Source organism: Triticum aestivum, chromosome 3D (genome assembly GCF_018294505.1).
Source record: "Triticum aestivum cultivar Chinese Spring chromosome 3D, IWGSC CS RefSeq v2.1, whole genome shotgun sequence".
Classification (NCBI taxonomy): domain Eukaryota; kingdom Viridiplantae; phylum Streptophyta; class Magnoliopsida; order Poales; family Poaceae; genus Triticum; species Triticum aestivum.
Genome location: NC_057802.1, coordinates 81,729,626 through 81,756,414, shown reverse-complemented (window position 1 = coordinate 81,756,414; position 26,789 = coordinate 81,729,626). Strand labels below are relative to the sequence as shown.

At 46.9% G+C, this 26,789-nt stretch overlaps 2 protein-coding genes across 2 annotated transcripts; one reads left to right on the top strand and one right to left on the bottom strand.

Annotated features, from left to right (window-relative positions):
* Positions 1-571: 571 nt before the first annotated feature.
* Positions 572-4,970, top strand: LOC123077554 (DEAD-box ATP-dependent RNA helicase 35A). The gene is made up of 2 exons (XM_044499837.1): positions 572-1,629; positions 3,740-4,970. Exons 1-2 carry the CDS (start codon positions 650-652, stop codon positions 4,602-4,604), a joined length of 1,845 nt encoding a protein of 614 aa, XP_044355772.1. The 5' UTR covers positions 572-649; the 3' UTR covers positions 4,605-4,970.
* A 1,323-nt stretch (positions 4,971-6,293) lies between these two features.
* On the bottom strand, positions 6,294-7,462 carry LOC123074195 (tuliposide A-converting enzyme 2, chloroplastic). The gene has a single exon (XM_044497097.1). The coding sequence runs from the start codon at positions 7,355-7,357 to the stop codon at positions 6,416-6,418; it is 942 nt and encodes a 313-aa protein (XP_044353032.1). The 5' UTR covers positions 7,358-7,462; the 3' UTR covers positions 6,294-6,415.
* Positions 7,463-26,789: the final 19,327 nt, after the last annotated feature.

The window sequence follows — 26,789 nt, the reverse complement described above, 5'->3', positions numbered from 1 at the left end:
GCTCATAGAGAGTAGGGCGTGCGTGTGTGCGTTCATAGGGGTGAGTGTATGTGCATGTATATGAGCGCTTGCGTCTGTACTGTGTTAAAAAAGGCTGGGAAGTGACAAATGGTCACTCCTAGATCAGCCCGAGCGGTCGCAGAACGGGGAGGAAGCAGCGGCGGAGGACGGTGACTCAATGTGGACGTGACAACGAGAGGATGAAGCCCTAGCGAGAGAGGAAAAGATAAAAAAAATCCTTTGATAGTGGACTTTCCTTAAGATGTGTTTTCGAATAATTGGCCCACAGAATTTTTAAACAAAATTCGCCAAAAAAGAATTTCTTAAATAACACACACACAAAAATAACCTTAAATGCACCTGACGGCAAATGGCGGTTTGCTTCGCTCTCTGGTCGAATCGATACGGCAAACGGCGGTTTGCTTCGCTCTCTGGTCGAATCGATATAGGGGGTGTTTGGTTCAGAAGTCCTAGACTTTTTCTAGTCCCTGTAGAAAAAGTCCCTCTCGTTTGGTTTCTAGGGACTTTTTAAGGGATTTTTTCTAGTCTCTGGGATAAAAAGCCCCCGTACTCTCCACTCTCGTCTCCCTCCCGTGCCCGACGAAATCCCCACCTCTGCCTCTCCTTCCTCCGAACCCTAACCTCAGCCATGCCCCCCGGCGCGGCGGCCGCCGCCAAATCCGATGACGAGGACGACTACGAGGAGTACATCCCCGTCTCCAAGCGCAGGGCCATGGAGGCCGACCGCCTCCGCCACCAGCGCCTCTCCAAGCCCGCCGCCGCCGCCTCCGCGGGCTCCCTACCACCGCCCCCGCCCCCGCCGACGGCCAACCCCGCCGCCGCCCCCGATGACGCAGCCCCCGCCGCCAAGCCCAGCCTCCTCGTCACGTCCACGCAGCTCAAGCGCGCGGCCCCGGAGGTCACCGCCACCGAGCAGATCATCCTGCAGGAGAAGGAGATGATCGACAACCTCTCCAACAAGAACACGCTCATGTCCGTGCGGGAGCTCGCCAAGGGCATCACCTACACCGAGCCGCTCCGCACCGGCTGGAAGCCGCCGCTGCGGCTCCGCCGCATGCCGCGCACCAAGGCCGACGAGCTCCGCCGCAAGTGGCACATCCTCGTCGAAGGCGACGAGATCCCGCCGCCCGCCCGCGACTTCCGTGACCTCCGCTTCCCCGAGCCCGTCCTCCGGATGCTCCGCGAGAAGGGCATCGTGCAGCCCACGCCCATCCAGGTGCAGGGGCTTCCCGTGGTGCTCTCCGGGCGCGACATGATCGGCATCGCCTTCACCGGGTCAGGGAAGACTCTGGTGTTCGTGCTGCCCCTCATCATGGTGGCGCTGCAAGAGGAGATGTTGATGCCTATTGTGCCTGGGGAGGGCCCGTTTGGCATGATCATTTGCCCATCACGGGAGCTGGCCAAGCAGACATATGATGTCATCGACATGTTCCTCACTCCACTCAAGCAGGCTGGATTCCCAGAAATACGACCATTGCTTTGCATTGGGGGTATAGACATGAGGACACAACTCGATGTGGTGAAGAAGGGCGTACATATTGTGGTGGCCACACCTGGACGGCTCAAGGATCTTCTCGCCAAGAAGAAGATGAACCTTGACAATTGCAGGTACCCATTGGATTTTGTGATTGATTTGGTGTTTTTATGGCTTTGACAGATAACAGAGTATAACTGTTCTGCTAGTCTCATAGGTTCATAATTTTCTACTTAGGCGTTGAGCCAGATAATGAAGTTTGAACTAAAACTCTGTTATGGCTGAATTGCTAATATGAAAGCTACATAGGATATGCTTTTCAGCAATAGCCCTGTTTCCGGATAAGCTCAAGAGATACACTTACTCCCTTTGTTCTAGTCTTCACTAAAGATCTTGGGACATACTCCCTCCGTAAAGAAATGTAGTAGTGATCTAAACACTCTTATATTTCTTTACGGAGGGAGTATTAGTGTGGATGGACTGGTGAGTGTATTTCTGATGGGTAAAACACATAATTCGTCAGTGAATGTGATGTACATTTGTACATTGCATTAGGGGTGATCACAAGACAATGTTTGCTGATGTGAGGGATGTAGGAGGAAGATGAGACTAGACTGGGTAGAGAAGATTTGAGATAAGATAAGGACTTCCATTGTTCAAGAAGAGCCCTGTTTTCTGATAAGCTCAAGAAAATACACTTACTGCCTTTGTTCTAATCTTAACTAAAATTCTCGGGATGCATTTTTTTAGCTGGACTGGTGAGTGTATTTCTGATGGATAAAACTTGGTATTTCGTCAATGAATGTGATGCACATTTGTACATTGCAATAGCCAATAGGGGTGACCGCCAGACAATGTGGCTGATGTGAGGGTTGTAGAGGAAGATGAGATTATACTGGGTAGAGAAGGCAATGAGATAATGACTTCATTGTTCCTGATTAATGCCAACGATTACAGTAGTCATCGTCAAGGGCTCTCCTAACAAATATTGGCCAGATCCGAGATTAGTCTAAATGTAAACTTGTCTAACTGAGTAGCAGTGGTGATGGCCTGGGGAGGAATACAGGAGTAATAAGATGAGACCATAGACTGTAGAGAAGATTTTGGATGAGACAGTTCGATTGTTCTTCTTGGTTATTGGTTAATGCCAACAATTACAATAGGCATCGCTATATGGTGGGTTCTGCTAGCAAACATAGGCCATATCAATCTAAATGTAAACATGCTTGATAGATCAAAGAACTAATCCTCATCGTTGGGAAGTAATTAAACTATTGGAAAATAAATAGATTGGTATGGTGGAACCATCCTGATCCTAGATGCTGACCTACTGCTACCAAGATGTTACTTTCATGGACAATGCCGGTGTGTGGTAATTTCTGCATGCATGAATTTGTGTGGATGCTCCATTATCATCCATGCTGATGCTGTACCTCATCACCAAAAGAACTTGTTATACAAGTGATGCACATAGTAAACAAATACTGTTCACAAGCTATTATTTGGAAGTAGTAACATAGCCTTCTTTCTAATAGATTAACACCTTTAAGCAGGGCTTAATGTTTTGATTTACAAACGATAAAGGTAAATGTAAGACTTTCGAGTAGAAGTGATATATTAAAAAGGAGTATGTTGTTATTGTTTCTTGACTAAATGTTTATATTATTTTTCCTGACTTCTACACTGCAGTTATGTGTCCGGTATCAATTCTATTGTTGAAGTCTGCCCCTTAGTAGCAACAATCTGTAATTTCATAGCTCAACCCTTATGATGTGCACTGCAATTTGTGAATTTGGCATAATGAATTTTAAGTGTGCGCTGCTCCAATGAAGAATAAGATACATAAAACGATGCAATGTTGAATCTTTAGGTTTCACTAAGAACGCTTATTTACCAACACATACACGCTGTTTAGTTTTAAACCATCCTCAGTTGCTGATTTCCTTATACATGCTGCATAGTTGTACAAATGTTGAAAGTTGAGTGGCTCTGGACCAAATTTAGGGGATTAGAGCTGTCAATCCTCCATGCTCCATATGTATGCACTGTGAAGTGTCACTGTTCAAAGACCAGAATATGCCCCCATTACCTAGGACATAACCATTTTTTAAATGCAAATGTTTTAGCCTGTATTTTATTGTTCTACATTGGATCATTCATACTAGTAAAACCTCTTCGAGCTTCTTTAAGAAGTACCGCAGACAGTGTTCAAAATTCTTAATAGCGCTTTTTTTATTTGAGCAGGTATTTAACTTTAGATGAAGCTGATAGGCTTGTTGATCTTGGATTTGAAGATGACATTCGGGAGGTTTTTGACCATTTCAAGGCACAAAGGCAAACCCTTCTTTTTTCTGCCACTATGCCCAAGAAGATCCAGAACTTTGCAAAGAGCGCCCTCGTAAAGCCAGTTATCGTCAATGTTGGAAGAGCTGGAGCAGCAAATCTTGATGTCATCCAAGAAGTTGAGTATGTCAAGGAAGATGCCAGAATTATATATCTCCTTGAATGCCTTCAAAAGACTCCACCTCCTGTTCTTATATTTTGTGAAAACAAAGCTGATGTTGACTACATCCATGAGTATCTTCTTCTAAAGGGGGTGGAAGCTGTTGCAATCCACGGAGGCAAAGATCAGGAGGAGAGGCAAAACGCGATTGAGTTCTTCAAGAATGGAAAGAAGGATGTTTTGGTGGCTACTGATGTTGCCTCAAAGGGTCTTGATTTCCCTGATATCCAGCACGTGATTAACTATGATATGCCTGCCGAAATAGAGAACTATGTCCACAGGATTGGTCGAACTGGTCGATGCGGGAAAACGGGAATAGCAACCACGTTCATCAACAAGAACCAGACAGAGACCACGCTTCTTGACCTCAAGCACCTGCTCAAGGAAGCGAAGCAAAGAATACCACCAGTGCTTGCTGAGCTCGTTGACCCGCTGGAGGATGCTGAAGCTATTGCCAAGGAGAGTGGTGTCAAAGGATGTGCATTCTGTGGTGGGCTTGGGCATCGTCTTGCTGACTGTCCAAAGCTGGAGCACCAGAAGTCCGTGGCGATTGCCGGCTCCAGAAGAGATTACTACGGCGGTGGAGGTTACCGTGGAGAAATATGATTACATCATCATATTATTATGACTGTATGTTTTATCAAGAGGTAAAATGCTGCAGCTTCAGCTCATCCATGCTTGAGAGATCATGCAATCTGAAGTTCCCTCCTTAGTCCTCGTATCCTAGAAGACTTGTCATCACATTATGTTTCAAGTGATGATGACTTGATGTAGTATATTTCTCTGCATACGAAGCTGTACTGTTGTAATATGTAATATCGAGTGGCAGATTTTTCGGTGAGGAGGGTATTATTTCTTGAGCACCAGTATCATGTCTAAATAGTGATCTAAACGCTCTTATATTTCTTTACAGATGAGTAACAGAGAGTGAGCTGTGAAGCTATAATAGTTATATTGGCCATCTTTTTCTTTTTTTGGATGGAGGATATTGGCATCTTTTAGGGAGCTTGGGCGAGCATCACACTAGTTTGATTTATTGTTAACAGCTTGAAAGTTCAGAACATCTGCCATGGAAATATACAGGTTGCTTGACTTGTTGCTGAACCCTCACACTTACCTCCTAGATACATCAATTTAAGCGTCGACGAATTTCGGACGGAGGGAGTGAGCCAAAAGGCAAAAGAAGTGAAACAAACATTCTTCTTCATAAGGAGTTAAAAGGCCATCATCATCATCATAATACTGCGTCTAGAAGCTTTTAAGATGACCACCATGATACTACCGCCTCCTTTCAAAAGGTGATGACGATGATCATCAATACTACTGTTACAACCACCATCTCTCTGCAGATTAGAGTACCCTAAGAAACCTACAGTTTGAAACTGAGCTCGGACGAGCATCACAGCGGTTTTGCTAAAGCACATTTATCTACACATGTTAAGTATTGTACGTCTAAGTCCTATGCCATCCTATGTCATCGATTTTACGTGAAGATTCTTGTCGATTTTTTAAATGTTTTTTAACACAGTTAGGACGCATACATAGATAAACACATATACTCATCCTATGAACACACCTTGGAAAGAATAAGCCGGCACATCATCATGAAATTAATGAAGTTGGCACAGACACCTTCATAGTCGACTGGAACGTCTTCCCTCACTAAACGCATATTACCGGATGGACTGAAAAAAATTCCGAAGAATACAAACACTAGTGCTAAGTCTAACTTGGAACCTTGATGGGCTAGCATACCATTGCCGCATAATCAACCAACCAAAGATTGATCCTCTTTTTTCTGTTTGATTGATGGTTGAGTTATTTAGATGTGTAATAATTTGGGTACTCTGGATACACATCTATATTTCCAATGCTAATTTTGGTGTCGCAGACGAGTAAGGCTCGGGCCTATCCATCCAATTTATCTTGCATTTACCACCTAGGCTCATATAGTAGGTAAGCAAAACATAACTGTATGGGCTCCTAGAAATTAATTGTATCTAATTGGAGCCCACAAGGCAAGCAGTCCATTGCACATCACTCAGCAAACACTAACAATCGAATCGCCAAAAGAAAATACAATAAAATATACCTTCTTGTTTTCAAATTATAAAATGTTTTTATTTTTCTAAGCATATGTATATGGACTTGTTTTAGTCTGTTCGTTCACTCGTTTCAGTATGTAAGTAGTTCATATTAAAATATTTAAAACTCATTAGGATCAGAGGTGATAATTGGTAAAGCTAAAGACCCCTAAAATTGAGATGTAGCCAGGTAGGTGAGGAAGCAGGAGGATGATTGGAGTTGCTCCAGTAAATCCAATTTATTTCATCGTCACAATCCAAGAACGGAGCACAAACACGTCTAGGATTGCCATGGCTAAAATTCACCGAGTTGCAATTCCGGTGAGGAGAGCATCAAGCTGCCGCGTTAACGAAGGCCACGATCCTGTCGAGCATCTCCTTGGCCTTGTCGCAGTCGGGCTTGAAGAGGTAGAAGACGTGGCCCTCCCCGTCCGTCTCCAGCATTTCCACTCCCTTGCCGGCGGCGGCCAGCGCCTCCGCGTACGCGCGGCCGCGCCACCTGAGGAAGTCGCCCTCCGCCGTGCACACCATCACCCGCTCGCACGCCAGCGCCCCCAGCCCCGGCGCGCCGGGCGCCATGGGGTTCATCCGCGGGTCGTCCATGCCGGTGGTGCCCGGGCACGCGAACATCCAGAGCCCCGCGCCCCGGGCGCGCGCCGCGGGGTCGCGTGTCTCCTCCCCCACGGTCTCGGAGCCCCAGAACCAGGGGTGGATCAGCACCGCGCCCCCGAGGCGCGCGGCGCCCGGCTGGATGGCGACGTGGTGGCAGATGTTGGCGCCGGCGCTGTCGCCGGCCACGAAGACGCGGTCGAGGTCGCCGTGCGCCGCGACCCAGGGGTCGGCCGCGGAGAGCACCCAGCGGAGCGCGTCGAGGCAGTCGTCGTAGGCCGCCGGGAGCGGGTGCTCCGGCGCGAGGCGGTAGTCGAGGGAGACGCCGAGGGCCGGGCAGGCGGAGGACAGATCGTTGAGGAAGCGGTGGTAGTTGGGGGACTTTGCCGACTCGGCCACGAAGCCGCCGCCGTGGACGTAGACGATGACGGGGAGCTTCGCCGCCGTGGCGGCCGCGGCGGATGGGGGCAGGTAGAGGCGGGCGGAGTAGGCGCCGAGGTCGACGTCCTTGGACTGGACGCCGGTGGAGGGGTCGGGCCCTGGTGCGACGGGCGGGAGCACGAGGGGGCGCTCGATGCGGCCGCTCTTGTAGACTCGGAGGAGCGGGCCGAACTCGTGCATCAGCTCGTCGTCGGCGGCGGGTGCAGGTGCGGTGTTGGACGCCATGCGCGCGCTCTCTCTCTCTCAGTGGCGAATGCTCGGGGGGTGAGGGGAGCCGGCTGCTGTGTCTGTGTGTAATTGTTTCCTGGGTGGGATCTCCGGATGAAATAGACATCGCGATCGCGGTGTACGTATTTGTGCCTTGGGATCTCCGGAAGGGAAAAGGCATCGCGCGAACGGCGTGGCGGTGGACTGATGTTGTGCGGTTGAACCGACAAACGCTTCCCTTCCGCCGGTCTGGCTGGCTTGCGACAAATGCTTGACCGTTCGGCGCGTTTACACTCACTCTCTACTTGTTCTACTATTCACACCGAAATGATGTACTGGCCGGATCAGCTACCGATCAGCTCTTCCAGTCCACCGCTTAGGTTGCCGACGGGAAGGGAAGGAGGTCGTCGTCGCCGCCTCTTTTTCCCCCCGAAGCAGACCGAAAGTCGGACGAAAACCGTCACAGACCGTTGAGCGGCCACACATGATACGCACGTCATTGCGTGGAAAACCTTTTGATTTTGAATACCTTATGACGAAAACCGTCACGAACCGCTGGATTGGCAGGGAAGACTTCGGGCCTGTTCGGCAGCTCCCCAACTCCAATAAATCCTCAAATCCAGCTTCGTTTTTCGATCCCTAGCTTCCGGCGCGAGCGCTAGCGTAGCGCTGAGAAATTCGTTCGGCTCCTCTCTCCAGCTTCTCGTACGTGTTAGCAGGCCAACCTGGCTGGCGGGCCGGAGCCCAGCCGGCTCAACAGGTAAGGTGGCCTTAGGGCCCAGGCGAACACACGAGAACAGGGGAAATAGAAGTAGCGAACCGGTACGTGACCCCTTCGATTCACTTTGCGGTGGCAGCTGCTCGTAAATAACGCCAACTCCAGATTCTCGATTTCTGAGATCACCGAAACCGTCGCTCCGAGTTTTTGTACGTGCGTGCCGCTCTGCTTCAGGAAGCCAGCTTCTTGGAGCTGAGCCGTTCGGGCTAGCTCCGCTCGTAGATTTGCGGAAGCTGGGAGCCAGCGAGCTACCGAACATGCCCTTTTTGTCACTCTGTGCATTTGAAAACCGAACCGAAAACCATACCGAAAATAAACCGAACCGAACCGATTTTATGGTTTTTATGGTTTTTGGTTTCGGTATGGTATGAACTTTTCATACCGATTTGAACTTTGGTTTTTATGGTATATACCGAAAAACCGAACGGTTAACCGAATAAATCGAAGTAAAAAATAAATTTATATTTCCTGAGATGAACAACCATACAAGTTGTCATTTTTCTTGTACATGAGTCAAATTCACTACTAAGCACGTAAATTTTTCTTGTAACATAGTCATTTTTCTCTTTTTAAAATGCTAAGCACGTCCATAACCATCAACAGATGAATCAATGCATGCATATATACTTATATATGTAGTCATATACTATTTGTGTAAAATAGTATGTGTTTGAGTCATAAATTTGAAAATTATTATTACGTCATTTTCAAATTCGCGTCAACTTTGGTTTTTATGGTATATACCGAAACCATACCGAAATAATTTGGTATATACCGAAACCGAACCGTATTTTAATTTCATACCGTATTTACCGAAGTATTAATACCGTATAAACCAAAAAATCGTATAAACCGAACCATGTAAACCGAACGCACAGGGTGACCTTCTTGTTGAAAGTAGATTTTTTTTTGGAATGTGCCTATTGTAACCGGAGACAATCTACTCCCTCCGTCCCATAATATAAGTGTCAAAAAACGCTCTTATATTATGGGATGGAAGGAGTAGATCTCATGCAGAAGAAATTGAAGAAAATAAATAAATATTCAAAAGAATAGGGGGGGGGGGATTTGAGGGGGCAGATTCCCAAGAATAAAGTTGAATGGATGAAAGAATTGGAATGCTTGGAGGTTCTAGAGGAATTACGATTTTAAACCAAAGAGCAAATGGCTAGGAGATTTTCTTGCAAACTCAATACACACATTGCTGGAAGAAGAGGAGGAATATTGACAGAACAGATCTAGTGAAAATTGGCTACTCAAAGGGGATAACGACACTACCTACTTCACAAGATTGTTAATGGGAACAACAACAAAGCCTTTAGTCCCAAACAAGTTGGGGTAGGCTAGAGGTGAAACCCATAAGATCTCGCGACCACCTCATGGCTCTGGCACATGGATAGCAAGCTTCCACGCACCACTGTCCATAGCTAGTTCTTTGGTGATACTCTAATCCTTCAGGTCTCTCTTAACGGACTCCTCACATGTCAAATTCGGTCTACCCTGCCCTCTCTTGACATTCTCCGCACGCTTTAGCCGTCCGCTATGCACTGGAGCTTCTGGAGGCCTGTGTTGAATATGCCCAAACCATCTTAGACGATGTTGGACAAGCTTCTCTTCAATTGGTGCTACCCCAACTCTATCTCGTATATCATCATTCCGGACTCGATCCTTCCTCATGTGGCCACACATCCATCTCAACATACGCATCCCCGCCACACCGAACTATTAAACATGTCGCCTTTTAGTCGGCCAACACTGAACACCATACAACATTGCAGGTCGAACCGCCGTCGTGTAGAACTTGCCTTTTAGCTTTTGTGGCACTCTCTCGTCACAGAGAATGCCAGAAGCTTGGCGCCACTTCATCCATCCGGCTTTGATTCGATGGTTCACATCTTCATCAGTACCCCATCCTCCTGAAGCATTGACCCCAAATATCGAAAGGTGTCCTTCTGAGGTACCACCTGCCCATCAAGGCTAACCTCCTCCTCCTCACACCTAGTAGTACTGAAACGACACATCATGTACTCGGTTTTAGTTCTACTAAGCCTAAACCCTTTCGATTCCAAGTTTGTCTCCATAACTCTAACTTCCTATTTACCCCCGTCCGACTATCGTCAACTAGCACAACATCATCCGCAAAGAGCATACACCATGGGATATCTCCTTGTATATCCCTTGTGACCTCATCCATCACCAAGGCAAAAAATATAAGGGCTCAAAGCTGACCCCTGATGCAGTCCTATCTTAACCGGGAAGTCATCGGTCTCGACATCACTTGTTCGAACACTTGTCACAACATTATCGTACATGTCCTTGATGAGGGTAATGTACTTTGCTGGGACTTTGTGTTTCTCCAAGGCCCACCACATGACATTCCGCGGTATCTTATCATAGGCCTTCTCCAAGTCAATGAACACCATATGCAAGTCCTTTTACTCCCTGTATCTCCCCATAAGTTGTCGTACCAAGAAAATGGCTTCCATGGTCGACCTCCCAGGCATGAAACCAAACTGATTTTTGGTCACGCTTGTCATTCTTCTTAAGCGGTGCTCAATGACTCTTTCCCATGGCTTCATTGTATGGCTCATCAGCTTAATTCCACGGTAATTAGTACAACTCTGAACACCCCCTTGTCCTTGAAGATTGGTACTAATATACTCCGTCTCCATTCTTCTAGCATGTTGTTTGCCCAAAAATGAGGTTGAAAAGCTTGGTTAGCCATACTATCACTATGTCCCCGAGGCCTTTCCACACCTCAATGGGGATACAATCAGGGCCCATCGCCTTGCCTCCTTTCATCCTTTTTAGAGCCTCCTTGACCTCAAACTCCTGGATTCGCTGCACAAAGCGCATGCTGGTCTCATCAGAGGAGTCGTCCAGTTCAATGGTAGAACTCTCATTCTCCCCATTGAACAGCTTGTCGAAGTACTTCCGCCATCTATGCTTAATCTCCTCCTCCTTCACCAAGAGCTGGTCTGCTCCATCCTTGATGCATTTGACTTGGACAATATCCCTCTTCTTCCTCTCTCGGATCTTGACCATCTTATAGATGTCCCTTTCGCCTTCCTTCGTGCCTAACCGTCGGTAGAGGTCCTCATATGCCCGGCCCCTTTGCTTCACTGACAGCTCGCCTTGCGGCCTTCTTCGCCATCTTGTACTTCTCTATGTTGTCTGCACTCCTACCCAGGTATAGGCATCTGAAGCAATCTTTCTTCTCTTTAATCACCTTCTGGACATCATCATTCCACCACCAAGTATCCTTATCTTCGCTTCTCCTTCCCTTGGACACTCCAAACTCCTCTGAGGCCACCTTACGAATGCAAGTCGCCATTTTCATCCACACATTGTCCGCATCCCCTCCTTCCTGTTGGGAATCGTAGCATAATTTTAAAATTTTCCTACGCTCACCAAGATGCATCTATGGAGTATACTAGCAACGAGGGGAAAGGAGTGCATCTACATACCCTTGTAGATCGCGAGCGGAAGCGTTCCAATGAACGTGGATGACGGAGTCGTACTCGCCGTGATCCAAATCACCGATGACCGACTGCCGAACGGACGGCACCTCCGCGTTCAACACACGTACGGTGCAGCGACGTCTCCTCCTTCTTGATCCAGCAAGGGGGAAGGAGAGGTTGATGGAGATCCAGCAGCACGACGGCGTGGTGGTGGATGTAGCGGGATGCCGGCAGGGCTTCGCCGAGCTTCTACGAGAGAGAGAGGTGTAGCAGGGGAGGAGGGAGGCGCCCAAGGCTGTGTTGTTGCTGCCCTCCCTCCCCCCTTTATATAGGCCCCCTGGGAGGGGGGGAGCCGGCCAGGGATCCCATCTGGATGGGGGGCGGCGGCCAGGGGGTTGCCTTGCCCCCCAAGGCAAGTGGGGCGCCCCCCACCCCTAGGGTTTCCAACCCTAGGCGCAGGGGGGAGGCCCATGGGGGGGGGGGGCGCCCAGCCCACTAGGGGCTGGTTCCCTTCCCACTTCAGCCCACGGGGCCCTCCGGGATAGGTGGCCCCACCCGGTGGACCCCCGGGACCCTTCCGGTGGTCCCGGTACAATACCGGTAACCCCCGAAACTTTCCCGGTGGCCGAAACTTGACTTCCTATATATAATTCTTCACCTCCGGACCATTCCGGAACTCCTCGTGACGTCCGGGATCTCATCCGGGACTCCGAACAACTTTCGGGTTTCCGCATACACATATCTCTACAATCCTAGCGTCACCGAACCTTAAGTGTGTAGACCCTACGGGTTCGGGAGACATGCAGACATGACCGAGACGCCTCTCCGGTCAATAACCAACAGCGGGATCTGGATACCCATGTTGGCTCCCACATGTTCCACGATGATCTCATCGGATGAACCACGGTGTCGAGGATTCAATCAATCCCGTATGCAATTCCCTTTGTCAATCGGTATGTTACTTGTCCGAGATTCGATTGTCGGTATCCCAATACCATGTTCAATCTCGTTACCGGCAAGTCTCTTTACTCGTACCGCAATGCATGATCCCGTGACTAACGCCTTAGTCACATTGAGCTCATTATGATGATGCATTACCGAGTGGGCCCAGAGATACCTCTCCGTCACACGGAGTGACAAATCCCAGTCTCGATCCGTGCCAACCCAACAGACACTTTCGGAGATACCCGTAGTGCACCTTTATAGTCACCCAGTTACGTTGTGACGTTTGGCACACCCAAAGCACTCCTACGGTATCCGGGAGTTGCACGATCTCATGGTCTAAGGAAAAGATACTTGACATTGGAAAAGCTCTAGCAAACGAAACTACACGATCTTTTATGCTATGCTTAGGTTTGGGTCTTGTCCATCACATCATTCTCCTAATGATGTGATCCCGTTATCAATGACATCCAATGTCCATAGTCAGGAAACCATGACTATCTGTTGATCAACGAGCTAGTCAACTAGAGGCTTACTAGGGACACGTTGTGGTCTATGCATTCACACATGTATTACGATTTCCGGACAATACAATTATAGCATGAACAATAGACGATTATCATGAACAAAGAAATATAATAATAACCATTTATTATTGCCTCTAGGGCATATTTCCAATAGTCTCCCACTTGCACTAGAGTCAATAATCTAGTTACATTGTGATGAATCGAACACCCATTGCGTCCTGGTGTTGATCATGTTTTGCTCTAGGGAGAGGTTTAGTCAACGGATCTGCTACATTCAGGTCCGTATGTACTTTACAAATATCTATGTCTCCATTTTGAACACTTTCACGAATGGAGTTGAAGCGACGCTTGATATGCCTGATCTTCCTGTGAAACCTGGGCTCCTTCGCAAGGGCAATAGCTCCAGTGTTGTCACAGAAGAGAGTCATCGGGCCCGACGCATTGGGAATCACCCCTAGGTCAGTAATGAACTCCTTCATCCAGACTGCTTCCTGCGCTGCCTCCGAGGCTGCCATGTACTCCGCTTCACATGTAGATCCCGCCACGACGCTTTGCTTGCAAATGCACCAACTTACTGCTCCTCCATTCAAAATATACACGTATCCGGTTTGTGACTTCGAGTCATCCAGATCTGTGTCGAAGCTAGCGTCGACGTAACCCTTTACGACGAGCTCTTCGTCACCTCCATAAACGAGAAACATATCCTTAGTCCTTTTCAGGTACTTTAGGATATTCTTGACCACTGTCCAGTGTTCCATGCCGGGATTACTTTGGTACCTTCCTACCAAACTTACGACAAGGTTTACATCAGGTCTGGTACACAGCATGGCATACATAATAGACCCTATGGCCGAGGCATAGGGGATGACACTCATCTTTTCTATATCTTCTGCCGTGGTCGGACATTGAGCCGTGCTCAACTGCACACCTTGCAATACAGGCAAGAACCCCTTCTTGGACTGATCCATATTGAACTTCTTCAATATCTTGTCAAGGTATGTACTCTGTGAAAGACCAATGAGGTGTCTCGATCTATCTCTATAGATCTTGATGCCTAATATATAAGCAGCTTCTCCAAGGTCCTTCATTGAAAAACACTTATTCAAATAGGCCTTTATACTTTCCAAGAATTCTATATCATTTCCCATCAATAGTATGTCATCCACATATAATATGAGAAATGCTACAGAGCTCCCACTCACTTTCTTGTAAACACAGGCTTCTCCATAAGTCTGTGTAAACCCAAACGCTTTGATCATCTCATCAAAGCGAATGTTCCAACTCCGAGATGCTTGCACCAGCCCATAGATTGAGCGCTGGAGCTTGCATACTTTGTTAGCATTCTTAGGATCGACAAAACCTTCCGGCTGCATCATATACAACTCTTCCTTAAGGAAGCCATTAAGGAATGCCGTTTTGAGGTCCATCTGCCATATCTCATAATCATAGTATGCGGCAATTGCTAACATGATTCGGACGGACTTCAACTTCGCTACGGGTGAGAAAGTCTCATCGTAGTCAACCCCTTGAACTTGTCGATAACCCTTAGCGACAAGTCGAGCTTTGTAGATGGTCACATTACCATCCGCGTCCGTCTTCTTCTTAAAGATCCATTTGTTTTCTATGGCTCGCCGATCATCGGGCAAGTCAGTCAAAGTCCATACTTCATTTTCATACATGGATCCTATCTCGGATTTCATGGCTTCTAGCCATTTGTCGGAATCCGGGCCCGCCATCGCTTCTTCATAGTTCGAAGGTTCACCGTTGTCTAACAACATGATTTCCAGGACAGGGTTGCCGTACCACTCTGGTGCGGAACGTGTCCTTGTGGACCTACGAAGTTCAGTAACTTGATCCGAAGCTTCATGATCATCATCATTATCTTCCTCCCCAGTCGGTGTAGGCACCACAGGAACATTTTCCCGCGTTGTGCTACTTTCCGGTTCAGAAGGGGTGACTATCACCTCATCAAGTTCCACTTTCCTCCCACTCAATTCTTTCGAGAGAAACTCCTTCTCCATAAAGGACCCGTTCTTGGCAACGAAGATCTTGCCTTCGGATCTGAGGTAGAAGGTATACCCAATAGTTTCCTTAGGGTATCCTATGAAGACGCATCTTTCCGACTTGGGTTCGAGCTTTTCAGGTTGAAGTTTCTTGACATAAGCATCACATCCCCAAACTTTTAGAAATGATAGCTTAGGTTTCTTCCCAAACCATAATTCATACGGTGTCGTCTCAACGGATTTATACGGAGCCCTATTTAAAGTGAATGCGGCAGTCTCTAAAGCATAGCCCCAAAATGAGAGCGGTAAATCAGTAAGAGACATCATAGATCGCACCATATCCAATAGAGTGCGATTACGACGTTCGGACACACCGTTTCTCTGAGGTGTTCCAGGCGGCGTGAGTTGTGAAACTATTCCACATTTCCTTAAGTGTGTACCAAATTTGTGACTTAAATATTCTCCACCACGATCTGATCGTAAGAATTTTATTTTCCTGTCACGTTGATTCTCAACTTCACTCTGAAATTCCTTGAACTTTTCAAAGGTTTTAGACTTGTGTTTCATTAGGTAGACATACCCATATCTACTTAAATCATCAGTGAGAGTGAGAACATAACGATATCCTCCGCGAGCCTCAACACTCATTGGACCGCATACATCGGTATGTATGATTTCCAATAAGTTGGTTGCTCGCTCCATTGTTCCGGAGAACGGAGTCTTGGTCATCTTACCCATGAGGCATGGTTCGCACGTGTCAAATGATTCGTAATCAAGAGACTCCAAAAGTCCATCTGCATGGAGCTTCTTCATGCGCTTGACACCAATGTGACCAAGGCGGCAGTGCCACAAGTATGTGGGACTATCGTTATCAACTTTACATCTTTTGGTATTCACACTATGAACATGTGTAACATCACGTTCGAGATTCATCAAAAATAAACCATTGACCAGCGGGGCATGACCATAAAACATATCTCTCAAATAAATAGAACAACCATTATTCTCGGATTTAAATGAGTAGCCATCTCAAATTAAACGAGATCCAGATACAATGTTCATGCTCAAAGCTGGCACTAAATAACAATTATTGAGGTTTAAAACTAATCCCGTGGGTAGATGCAGAGGTAGCGTGCCGACGGCGATCACATCGACCTTGGAACCATTCCCGACGCGCATCGTCACCTCGTCCTTCGCCAGTCTCCGTTTATTCCGTAGTTCCTGTTTTGAGTTACAAATATGAGCAACCGCACCGGTATCAAATACCCAGGAGCTACTACGAGTACTGGTAAGGTACACATCAATTACATGTATATCACATATACCTTTGGTGTTGCCGGCCTTCTTTTCCACTAAGTATTTGGGGCAATTCCGCTTCCAGTGACCACTTCCCTTGCAATAAAAGCACTCAGTTTCAGGCTTGGGTCCATTCTTTGACTTCTTCCCAGTAACTGGTTTACCGGGTGCGGCAACTCCCTTGCCGACCTTCTTGAAGTTCTTCTTACCCTTGCCCTTCTTGAACTTAGTGGTTTTATTCACCATCAACACTTGATGTTCTTTTCTGATCTCCACCTCCGCTGATTTCAGCATTGAATATATCTCAGGAATGGTCTTTTCCATCCCCTGCATATTGAAGTTCATCACAAAGCTCTTGTAGCTTGGTGGAAGCGACTGAAGGATTCTGTCAATGACCGCGTCATCCGGGATATTAACTCCCAGCTGAGTCAAGCGGTTGTGCAACCCAGACATTCTGAGTATGTGCTCACTTACAGAACTATTTTCCTCCATTTTATAGCTGAAGAACTTGTCGGAGACATCATATCTCTCGACCCGGGCATGAGCTTGGAAAACCAATTTTAGCTCCTCGAACATCTCATATGCTCCATGTTTCTCAAAACGCTTTTGGAGACCCGGTTCTAAGCTGTAAAGCATGCCGCACTGAACGAGGGAGTAATCATCAGCACGCTGCTGCCAAGCGTTCATAACGTCTTGGTTCTGTGGGATTGGTGCTTCACCTAGCGGTGCTTCTAAGACATAATCTTTCTTGGCTACTATGAGGATGATCCTCAGGTTCCGGACCCAGTCCGTATAGTTGCTGCCATCATCTTTCAGCTTGGTTTTCTCTAGGAACACGTTGAAATTGAGGACAACGTTGGCCATTAGATCTACAAGACATAGTGTAAAGATTTTAGACTAAGTTCATGATAATTAAGTTCATCTAATCAAATTATTTAATGAACTCCCACTCAGATAGACATCCCTCTAGTCATCTAAGTGAAACATGATCCGAGTTAACTAGGCCGTGTCCGATCATCACGTGAGACGGACTAGTCAAGATCGGTGAACATCTCCATGTTGATCGTATCTTCTATACGACTCATGCTCGACCTTTCGGTCCTCCGTGTTCCGAGGCCATGTCTGTACATGCTAGGCTCGTCAAGTCAACCTAAGTGTATTGCGTGTGTTCCGAGGCCATGTCTGTACATGCTAGGCTCGTCAACACCCGTTGTATGCGAACGTTAGAATCTATCACACCTGATCATCACGTGGTGCTTCGAAACAACGAACCTTCGCAACGGTGCACAGTTAGGGTGAACACTTTCTTGAAATTATTATAAGGGATCAGCTTACTTACTACCGTCATTCTAAGCAAATAAGATGCAAAAACATGATAAACATCACATGCAATCAAATAGTGACATGATATGGCCAATATCATTATGCTCCTTTGATCTCCATCTTCAGGGCACCATGATCATCTTCGTCACTGGCATGACACCATGATCTCCATCATTGTGTCTTCATGAAGTCGTCACGCCAATGATTACTTCTACTTCTATGGCTAACGCGTTTAGCAACAAAGTAAAGTAATTTACATGGCGTTATTCAATGACACGCAGGTCATACAAAATAATAAAGACAACTCCTATGGCTCCTGCCGGTTGTCATACTCATCGACATGCAAGTCGTGATTCCTATTACAAGAATATGATCAATCTCATACATCACATATATCATTCATCACATCTTCTGGCCATATCACATCACATCACACATGCTGCAAAAACAAGTTAGACGTCCTCTAATTGTTGTTGCAAGTTTTTACGTGGTTTGTAGGTTTCTAGCAAGAACGTTTCTTACCTACGTATGACCACAACGTGATTTGCCAATTTCTATTTACCCTTCATAAGGACCCTTTTCATTGAATCCGTTCCGACTAAAGTAGGAGAGTCAGACACACGCTAGCCACCTTATGCAACTAGTGCATGTCAGTCGGTGGAACCTGTCTCATGTAAGCGTACGTGTAAGGTCGGTCCGGGCCGCTTCATCCCACAATGCCGCCGAAACAAGATAAGACTAGTAGTGGCAAGAAGAATTGGCAAACTCAACGCCCACAACTGCTTTGTGTTCTACTCATGCATAGTAACTACGCATAGGCCTGGCTCATGATGCCACTGTTGGGAATCATAGCATAATTTTAAAATTTTCCTACGCTCACGAAGATGCATCTATGGAGTATACTAGCAACGAGGGGAAAGGAGTGCATCTACATACCCTTGTAGATCGCGAGCGGAAGCGTTCCAATGAACGTGAATGACGGAGTCGTACTCGCCGTGATCCAAATCACCAATGACCGAGTGCCGAACGGACGGCACCTCCGCGTTCATCACACGTACGGTGCAGCGACGTCTCCTCCTTCTTGATCCAGCAAGGGGGAAGGAGAGGTTGATGGAGATCCAGCAGCACGACGGCGTGGTGGTGGATGTAGCGGGATGCCGGCAGGGCTTCGCCGAGCTTCTACGAGAGAGAGAGGTGTAGCAGGGGAGGAGGGAGGCGCCCAAGGCTGTGTTGTTGCTGCCCTCCCTCCCCCCCTTTATATAGGCCCCCTGGGAGGGGGGGGGGGGGCGCCGGCCAGGGATCCCATCTGGATGGGGGGCGGCGGCCAGGGGGGTGCCTTGCCCCCCAAGGCAAGTGGGGCGCCCCCCACCCCTAGGGTTTCCAACCCTAGGCGCAGGGGGGAGGCCCATGGGGGGGGGGGGGCGCCCAGCCCACTAGGGGCTGGTTCCCTTCCCACTTCAGCCCACGGGGCCCTCCGGGATAGGTGGCCCCACCCGGTGGACCCCCGGGACCCTTCCGGTGGTACCGGTACAATACCGGTAACCCCCGAAACTTTCCCGGTGGCCGAAACTTGACTTCCTATATATAATTATTCACCTCCGGACCATTCCGGAACTCCTCGTGACGTCCGGGATCTCATCCGGGACTCCAAACAACTTTCGGGTTTCCGCATACACATATCTCTACAACCCTAGCGTCACCGAACCTTAAGTGTGTAGACCCTACGGGTTCGGGAGACATGCAGACATGACCGAGACGCCTCTCCGGTCAATAACCAACACCGGGATCTGGATACCCATGTTGGCTCCCACATGTTCCACGATGATCTCATCGGATGAACCACGGTGTCGAGGATTCAGTCAATCCCGTATGCAATTCCCTTTGTCAATCGGTATGTTACTTGTCCGAGATTCGATTGTCGGTATCCCAATACCTTGTTCAATCTCGTTACCGGCAAGTCTCTTTACTCGTACCGCAATGCATGATCCCGTGACTAACGCCTTAGTCACATTGAGCTCATTATGATGATGCATTACCGAGTGGGCCCAGAGATACCTCTCCGTCACACGGAGTGACAAATCCCAGTCTCGATCCGTGCCAACCCAACAGACACTTTCGGAGATACCCGTAGTGCACCTTTATAGTCACCCAGTTACGTTGTGACGTTTGGCACACCCAAAGCACTCCTACGGTATCCGGGAGTTGCACGATCTCATGGTCTAAGGAAAAGATACTTGACATTGGAAAAGCTCTAGCAAATGAAACTACACGATCTTTTATGCTATGCTTAGGATTGGGTCTTGTCCATCACATCATTCTCCTAATGATGTGATCCCGTTATCAATGACATCCAATGTCCATAGTCAGGAAACCATGACTATCTGTTGATCAACGAGCTAGTCAACTAGAGGCTTACTAGGGACACGTTGTGGTCTATGCATTCACACATGTATTACAATTTCCGGACAATACAATTATAGCATGAACAATAGACGATTATCATGAACAAAGAAATATAATAATAACCATTTATTATTGCCTCTAGGGCATATTTCCAACACTTCCTCCCAAGGGCCCTCCTTAATGACCCTCTCCTTGAACGCCTGAGCTACCTCCCGCTTGAGCTTCCACCACTTCGTTCTAGCGACTTTGGCACGCTTATCCCGCTGGACACGAATCCGAAAGCGGAAGTTAGCAACCACTAGCTTATGCTGGGGTACAACACTCTCTCCAGGTATCACTTTACAGTCTAGGCACGCACACCTATCTTCTCTTCTCGAGAGGATGAAATCGATCTGGCTAGAGTGTTGGCCACTACTAAAAGTCACCAGATGTGATTCTCTCTTTCTAAAGAGGATGTTAGCTACAATCATGTCGTAGGCTAGAGCAAAGCTTAAGACATCTTCTCCTTGATTCCTGATGCCATAGCCAAAGCCCCCATGCGCCCCTTCAAAACCTGTGTTAGATGTACCCACATGGCCATTGAGGTCTCCTCCTATGAAGAGCTTCTCACCAATCGGTACACTCCTAACCATGTCTTCCAGGCCTTCCCAGAACTCTCTCTTGGTGTTCTCATTGTGGCATACTTGCGGGGCATACGCGCTGATAACATTGAGAACTAAGCCCCCAACTACCAGCTTGACCAGGATAATCCGGTCCCCACGTCTCTTGACGTCTACCACTCCATACTTGAATCTCTTGTTGATAAAATGCCTATGCCATTTCTGTTTGCAGCCGTCCCCGTGTACCACAGCTTGAAGCCGATATCCTCCACCTCCTTCGCCTTCTGTCCCCTCCATTTGGTTTCTTGGATGCAAAGGATATCAAGACCTCTCCTCACCGCTGCATCAACTAGCTCCCAAAGCTTCCCTGTTACAGACCCTACGTTCCAGCTACCTAAGCGAATCCTCCTAGGCTCGGCTAGCTTCCTTACCCTTCACACTCGTCGAGTCAAATGCGAAGACCCTTGCTCATTTTCCACTACATCCGGGCGCCGATGTAGCGCGCCACTAAGGATGCGACGACCCGATCCTCACTCACTTGCCACCGTATTCGGATCAAGATACGACGCGCCACCAGGGGGGTGACGGCCCGACCCTTGCCCATTTGCCACCACACCCGGGTTCCAATGTGGCACATCACTGAGAGGGTTACGCCCCAACGAAAATCTTTTGGGTTTCATCTCCATAAGAGTGGCTGAGTTTTTATGTTGGCTCGCCAAGCCTATCACAACCCTCCTCCTTTACCCTGGCTTGAGACCGTCTATGTTGAGACAACATAGGCGGAGTTACATGATTGTTAATGGGAGAAAAAAAATTCTCTCTAAGAAATGGATCAGCTGTGATACAGGGGACACCTGCTTTAGTAAATCATGCAACTGGCTATTATAACTTTGGCCCCGTTGTGGGATTCCACTGTAGGCTGAGAAGGGATGTTTGGTTAGAGAGAAGAGAAATGTTATCTGTGGAAGACAATGAATGGCTCAGTAGGCCTTTCTGTGAAGAGGAGATCAAGGCGGTGATTGATGGGATGATGAAACCAAAGCTGCATTTTGTGATGGATTTCCTATAGAATTCTATCAAGTCTGCTGGAGTTTTATCAAGCATGATATCATGATGTGCTTCCATGACTTATGTGAAGGAATGTTGGAATTGTCTAGAATCAAGTTTGGAATTATTACATTGTTACCTAAGGGGGATGAGGCAGATACCATACAAAAATCCAGACCAATCTGTCTCCTGCGTGTTATTTCAAGATGTTCCCAAAAGCTCTAGATGAAGGGTTGAAACCTTTCATGAAAAAATGATACCCAGGAGCCAAAATGCTTTCATAAAAGGAAGAAATATTATGGATGGAGTGATGTCTTTGCATGAGATATTGCATGATGCAAAAGTAAAGAAACAACAAGGTGTTAAAACTAGATTTTGAGAAGGCCTATGACAAGGTCAACTCGGAGTTCGTGTTCCAAACACTGGTACAACGAGCTGTTATACAAACGGTTGTTAACCCCTTTCCGCGACGACATTTTAAACCATCGCCTTATGAATGTGGGCGGTAGGGGGGGGGGTCTTTCCCACACGACCTAGAAACCGTCGGGGATAGGCCCTCCGGTCACACACGCTGGGCAAAATGAGCTCGTGTGCGATCGGGCGAGCGATCACATACAATTATACATGCCCAATCGTTTCCGTTCGGAAGTACATCCCATAATGTCAGTCTCAGACAAACGTTTCCGTTCGTATATACATTCCACACAGTCAATCAAAGGAATACGTTTCCGTTCGTATGTATATCCCACATAGTCAATCCAAGAAGTACGTTTTCTTTTGTATGTACATCACACACGATGAATCCCAGACAAACGTTTTCGTTCGCACGTACACCACACAGAATTTTCCCCATCAAGTCATCTGTGATAGCGTTGCCATTGCAGATGATATTAACAATTTTTTCATTTGTGTTATTGAATGCATCAGACACGGTGCATAGCAGAAGCTGTGTGGCATAGACTGTCCATCACACACACTTTTTATGTGGAAAACGTTTGCGCAAGGTGGCCTAACGCAAACTATTTCAGAGGAAGTCATGTGTGATTGTTCATTGATCCAACACGTTTTCTTCTTAGAAACTATGTGGGTTGTCTGAGGTTATCGCCCACGGTGTTGTCCCAATAACCTTTGTCATAGAAAAACCCAGTGAGCATTCTAATTGGCCTATTATTAATAATCCATTTATTAATCAAATTGACATTTCATATTAAGCACACAATATATTTCATTTTCGTATTACGGAACCAGGATTTCATAATTGAAATACATCAGAGTACATATAGCTTCAGCACTCAGTTACACCATATAGGCATATAGCTAGCTACCCCATTACACAACTGCACCAGCACCAAGTTTCACATGCAACATCTATAACCTTTGAAAACTAGCATCATAGACGGTAGATAGATAGATGAATCTCATCTGGAAAACTGCTGAAGCGGAAGGCGAATATTGAGCCTTCATTGATGTTGAAGGTCCTTGCAACTTTAGTCCAGTGCCTGTGGATGATTGACCGTCATTCTTCATCCTCTTGAGGAAGACTTCAATATTGTACCATAGGTGTTGTATGAATACCTTCCTCGCCTCCTGACCATACAGGTGGTTTGAGAGGTAGTCATTAGTGAACTGCTTTGGAAAGGCCTGAAAACAAAGATATGCACAAATATCTTCTCTAAATTCAGAAATGGCGCAAAGGAATAAAAAAGGGGAAAACTTTGTTTTTGCCACTCTAGCTTTTGCCAACTTTGCTTATGCCACTCTAGAATTTGACATATCACTTTTGCCATTCTCAGCTTTTTACAATTATTACAATTGCCATTCCGTGGCAAAAGCAATAATTTTTTATTTCACTTTTGCCACCCTTGATTTTGACAACGTATCATAATTGCCACTCTAAATTTTTTGCTTTTGCCACGGAATGGAAATTGTGATAATTGTCAAAAGCTGAGAGTGGCAAAAGTGATATGTCAAATTCTAGAATGGCATAAGCAAAATTGACAAAAGCTAGAGTGGCCAAAATAAAGTTTTCCCATAAAAAAGACAAGGTATAATAGTTAGTACCATCATGTAGTTCACTGACGTCTTCTTCATTGTGCAGACAAAGATCTTGTTGTTTTTGGTCGCTAGTTTGTTTATCCTAACAATCTTTCTGAGTTTCTTGACTTAACTGATATTCAAGGACAACTCATTTCCCCATATGCAAAATGGTCAAACAGTGGGTTAAAACCTCTGACAACAGGACCTACATGTGCAAGACCAAATTGTTAAAAACTAAATATTAGAATGGTTCCTGCAATTGCACAATAATGTGCTATTAGACAAGGACCATGCATGTGCAAACCTCGATTGTAAACCTCAGTGCTTCCCATTGTTTCCCTGCAACACATATAAGGTAGTTATTGATCAGGTTAAATGAGGGTTGGCATACTATCAGTAAAATATGTTGATGAACAACAAACACATTGCACATTCAGTAGATTAATTCGAGCCACATGGAAAAGCCATTTATCCAAACCAAGCATGATTAAGAACTAGGAAATATATCAATTGTATATGTTTCTCATGTATTTAGTACAACCAAATTTGATTTATTCCTCACATGCATAACAATACAAAATTGTACCCACAATAGTTGAACATCGCATTGCAGAATTGAACCAAACAGTTAACTAAACACCACAACAAATGAACCAAACATTAACTGATCACCACATTGCACAATATAACATACTCCTAATAGAAGATCAGACAGTTAACCAAACCAAGCATGCTTAACAACTTGGAAATATAGCAATTGTATTTGTTTCTCATGTATTTAGTACAACCAAATTCGATTTATTTCTCACATGGAAGATAATAAAAAATGCACCCACAACAATTAAACATTGCATTGAAGAATTGAACCAAACAGTTAACTAAACACCACAACAAATGAACCAAATATTAACTGAGCACCATATTGCACAATATATAACATATTAGAAGATTAGATAGTTAACCAAACCAAGCATGCTTGACAACTTGGAAATATTGCAATTGTATTTGTTTCTCATGTATTTTGTACAGCTAAATTTGATTTATTTCTCGCATGGAAGACAATACAAAATTGCACCCACAAGGATTGAACATCACATTGTAGAATTGAACCAAAGAGTTAACTAACACGACAACAAATTAACCAAACAGTTAATAAGTGAGCACCACATTGCACGGCATATAGAACATATATATTAGAGGATCAGATTGCATGGTAAAAGTACATGGGACAAGTCACTAGAATTTTTCAAGGAAAGGCAGGAGAAGCACATGCAACAGGTAAACCGAACATGCTTAATCGGCATAGCTAGCTAAGTGAACATAGGTCCTTATAGTGAGCTAATAAGACAAGCTACTCCTCATCGTCGGAGATATCGATGACGATTGGCTCCTTGGACTTGGAAGAGGGTGAGGCCTCCACATCATGAGTGCCCTCCTCGTAGTGGTGAGTTGCCTAAGCCACTCCGGGCACCAACCTGCTGGCTCTCGAGTTGAGGTAAGCACTGGCACGCTGAAAAAACACCTCATACTCTTCGTCGAAGGCATCGATGGTGGCCTCGAGAAAATGCCAGGAACTATTGTTTAAAGCAGCCAACCGCGTGGCGCATCGACGGTGGCCTCGACGGCGAGGTGCTCCCCCAAGATCTGGGGTCGGCACGAATGGCAGCCATCGCGACCTCATCCGCGTGTGCGGCCGCGATTTGCTTCTCCGCTGCCAAATGCTCCTTGAGCTCCTGGCTATACTGCGTGCACCAAGGCTTAGGGCGGTGCTCATTTGGAGGATGGGTTAGTGATTTGGGTGGAATGTGTCATGCCGACGGTGGAGGCATGTGGGATGTAGAAGGAGGAGGAGGATGGGGGTCGGGTGTGGATTACTTGCCTAGATCAACGAGGCCGAGCAGCGTGAAGGAGGGTCATCGGCGAGGAGACGATGCTGCAAGCAAGCAGTGAAGGTTTGAACTTGGAAAGGAAGGCGGAAACAGGAGAAATGTGGCTTTTGGTCAGGGGGCGGGGGAGGTACATATTCCCGAGGAAGCCAATTTTTTTGGCTCGGGGCAGTGAAAAACTGGCACGCAAAGTGTCATCAGACACGGTCCCTTATTCAACACTGTGTACGATATGTGAACATCACAAACGATTCATATAGCTTACCCCATGTGTGATGAGTTTGAACATGCAAATTTTGGTCCGAATTTCCCTGGTTACAGTGGTCATCCACGTCATTGCATAATTTGGGTACACAAAAGAGCCTACAGCACACACACACACACACACTTATTAATCGAGCAAGTACAACAATTAAACAGAGCTAGCTGACCTAAACATTACTCTAACAAATTAAAGACCATCGCTCTGAACAAAGAGTACTACTCCGACTGGCGCTCATCGATCTCCGCCTCCTCCTCCATGTCCAGCTCGCGCCCGATGATCTCCTCGGGAAGTGGCTCCATGGCATCCATCGCACCATACTAGGCAAGCATCTCGCCATCCGCGTCCCCATATCTTTGGAAAAAGACGCCACGAGCTTGGTGTGGGCGGCCGTGGTCTGGGCTTCGATGGGCTCCATCATGGCAAGGTATGCGTCCAACAAATAGACGACTGCTCGAATGCTCTCGGTGATTGCCAACTCTTCGGTCGTGGGTTGTCGACCGTTGTCGGAGAAGCTTCATGCGCTTTGTGCGGTGACCGCCAGGAGCTGGGCATGGGCGGCCTCGACATGGTCGTGGGCGGCCTCCATCAGGGCTAAGGTGGCCGCTGCGGAACGGACGACTGATGTGCCGCTCTCACCAGTTGCTATCCCCGTCGAAGATGTTGCTGCCACCACCTGAGCAGCAACAGCGGCCGTTTGTGCTGCCTTGGCCTCCTGCTCGCAGATTGCGGCCACGCTCAACCAGGTTGTTAGCACCCTCATGGGAACTGCGCCCGCGCTCTCGCCGGAGTGGACCGCCGAAGTTGCCCTCACGACGCGGGTCCACATCCCCATCTTTGACTAGCGATGATTGAACAGTAAATGATATTTGGGGACCGAACTAGT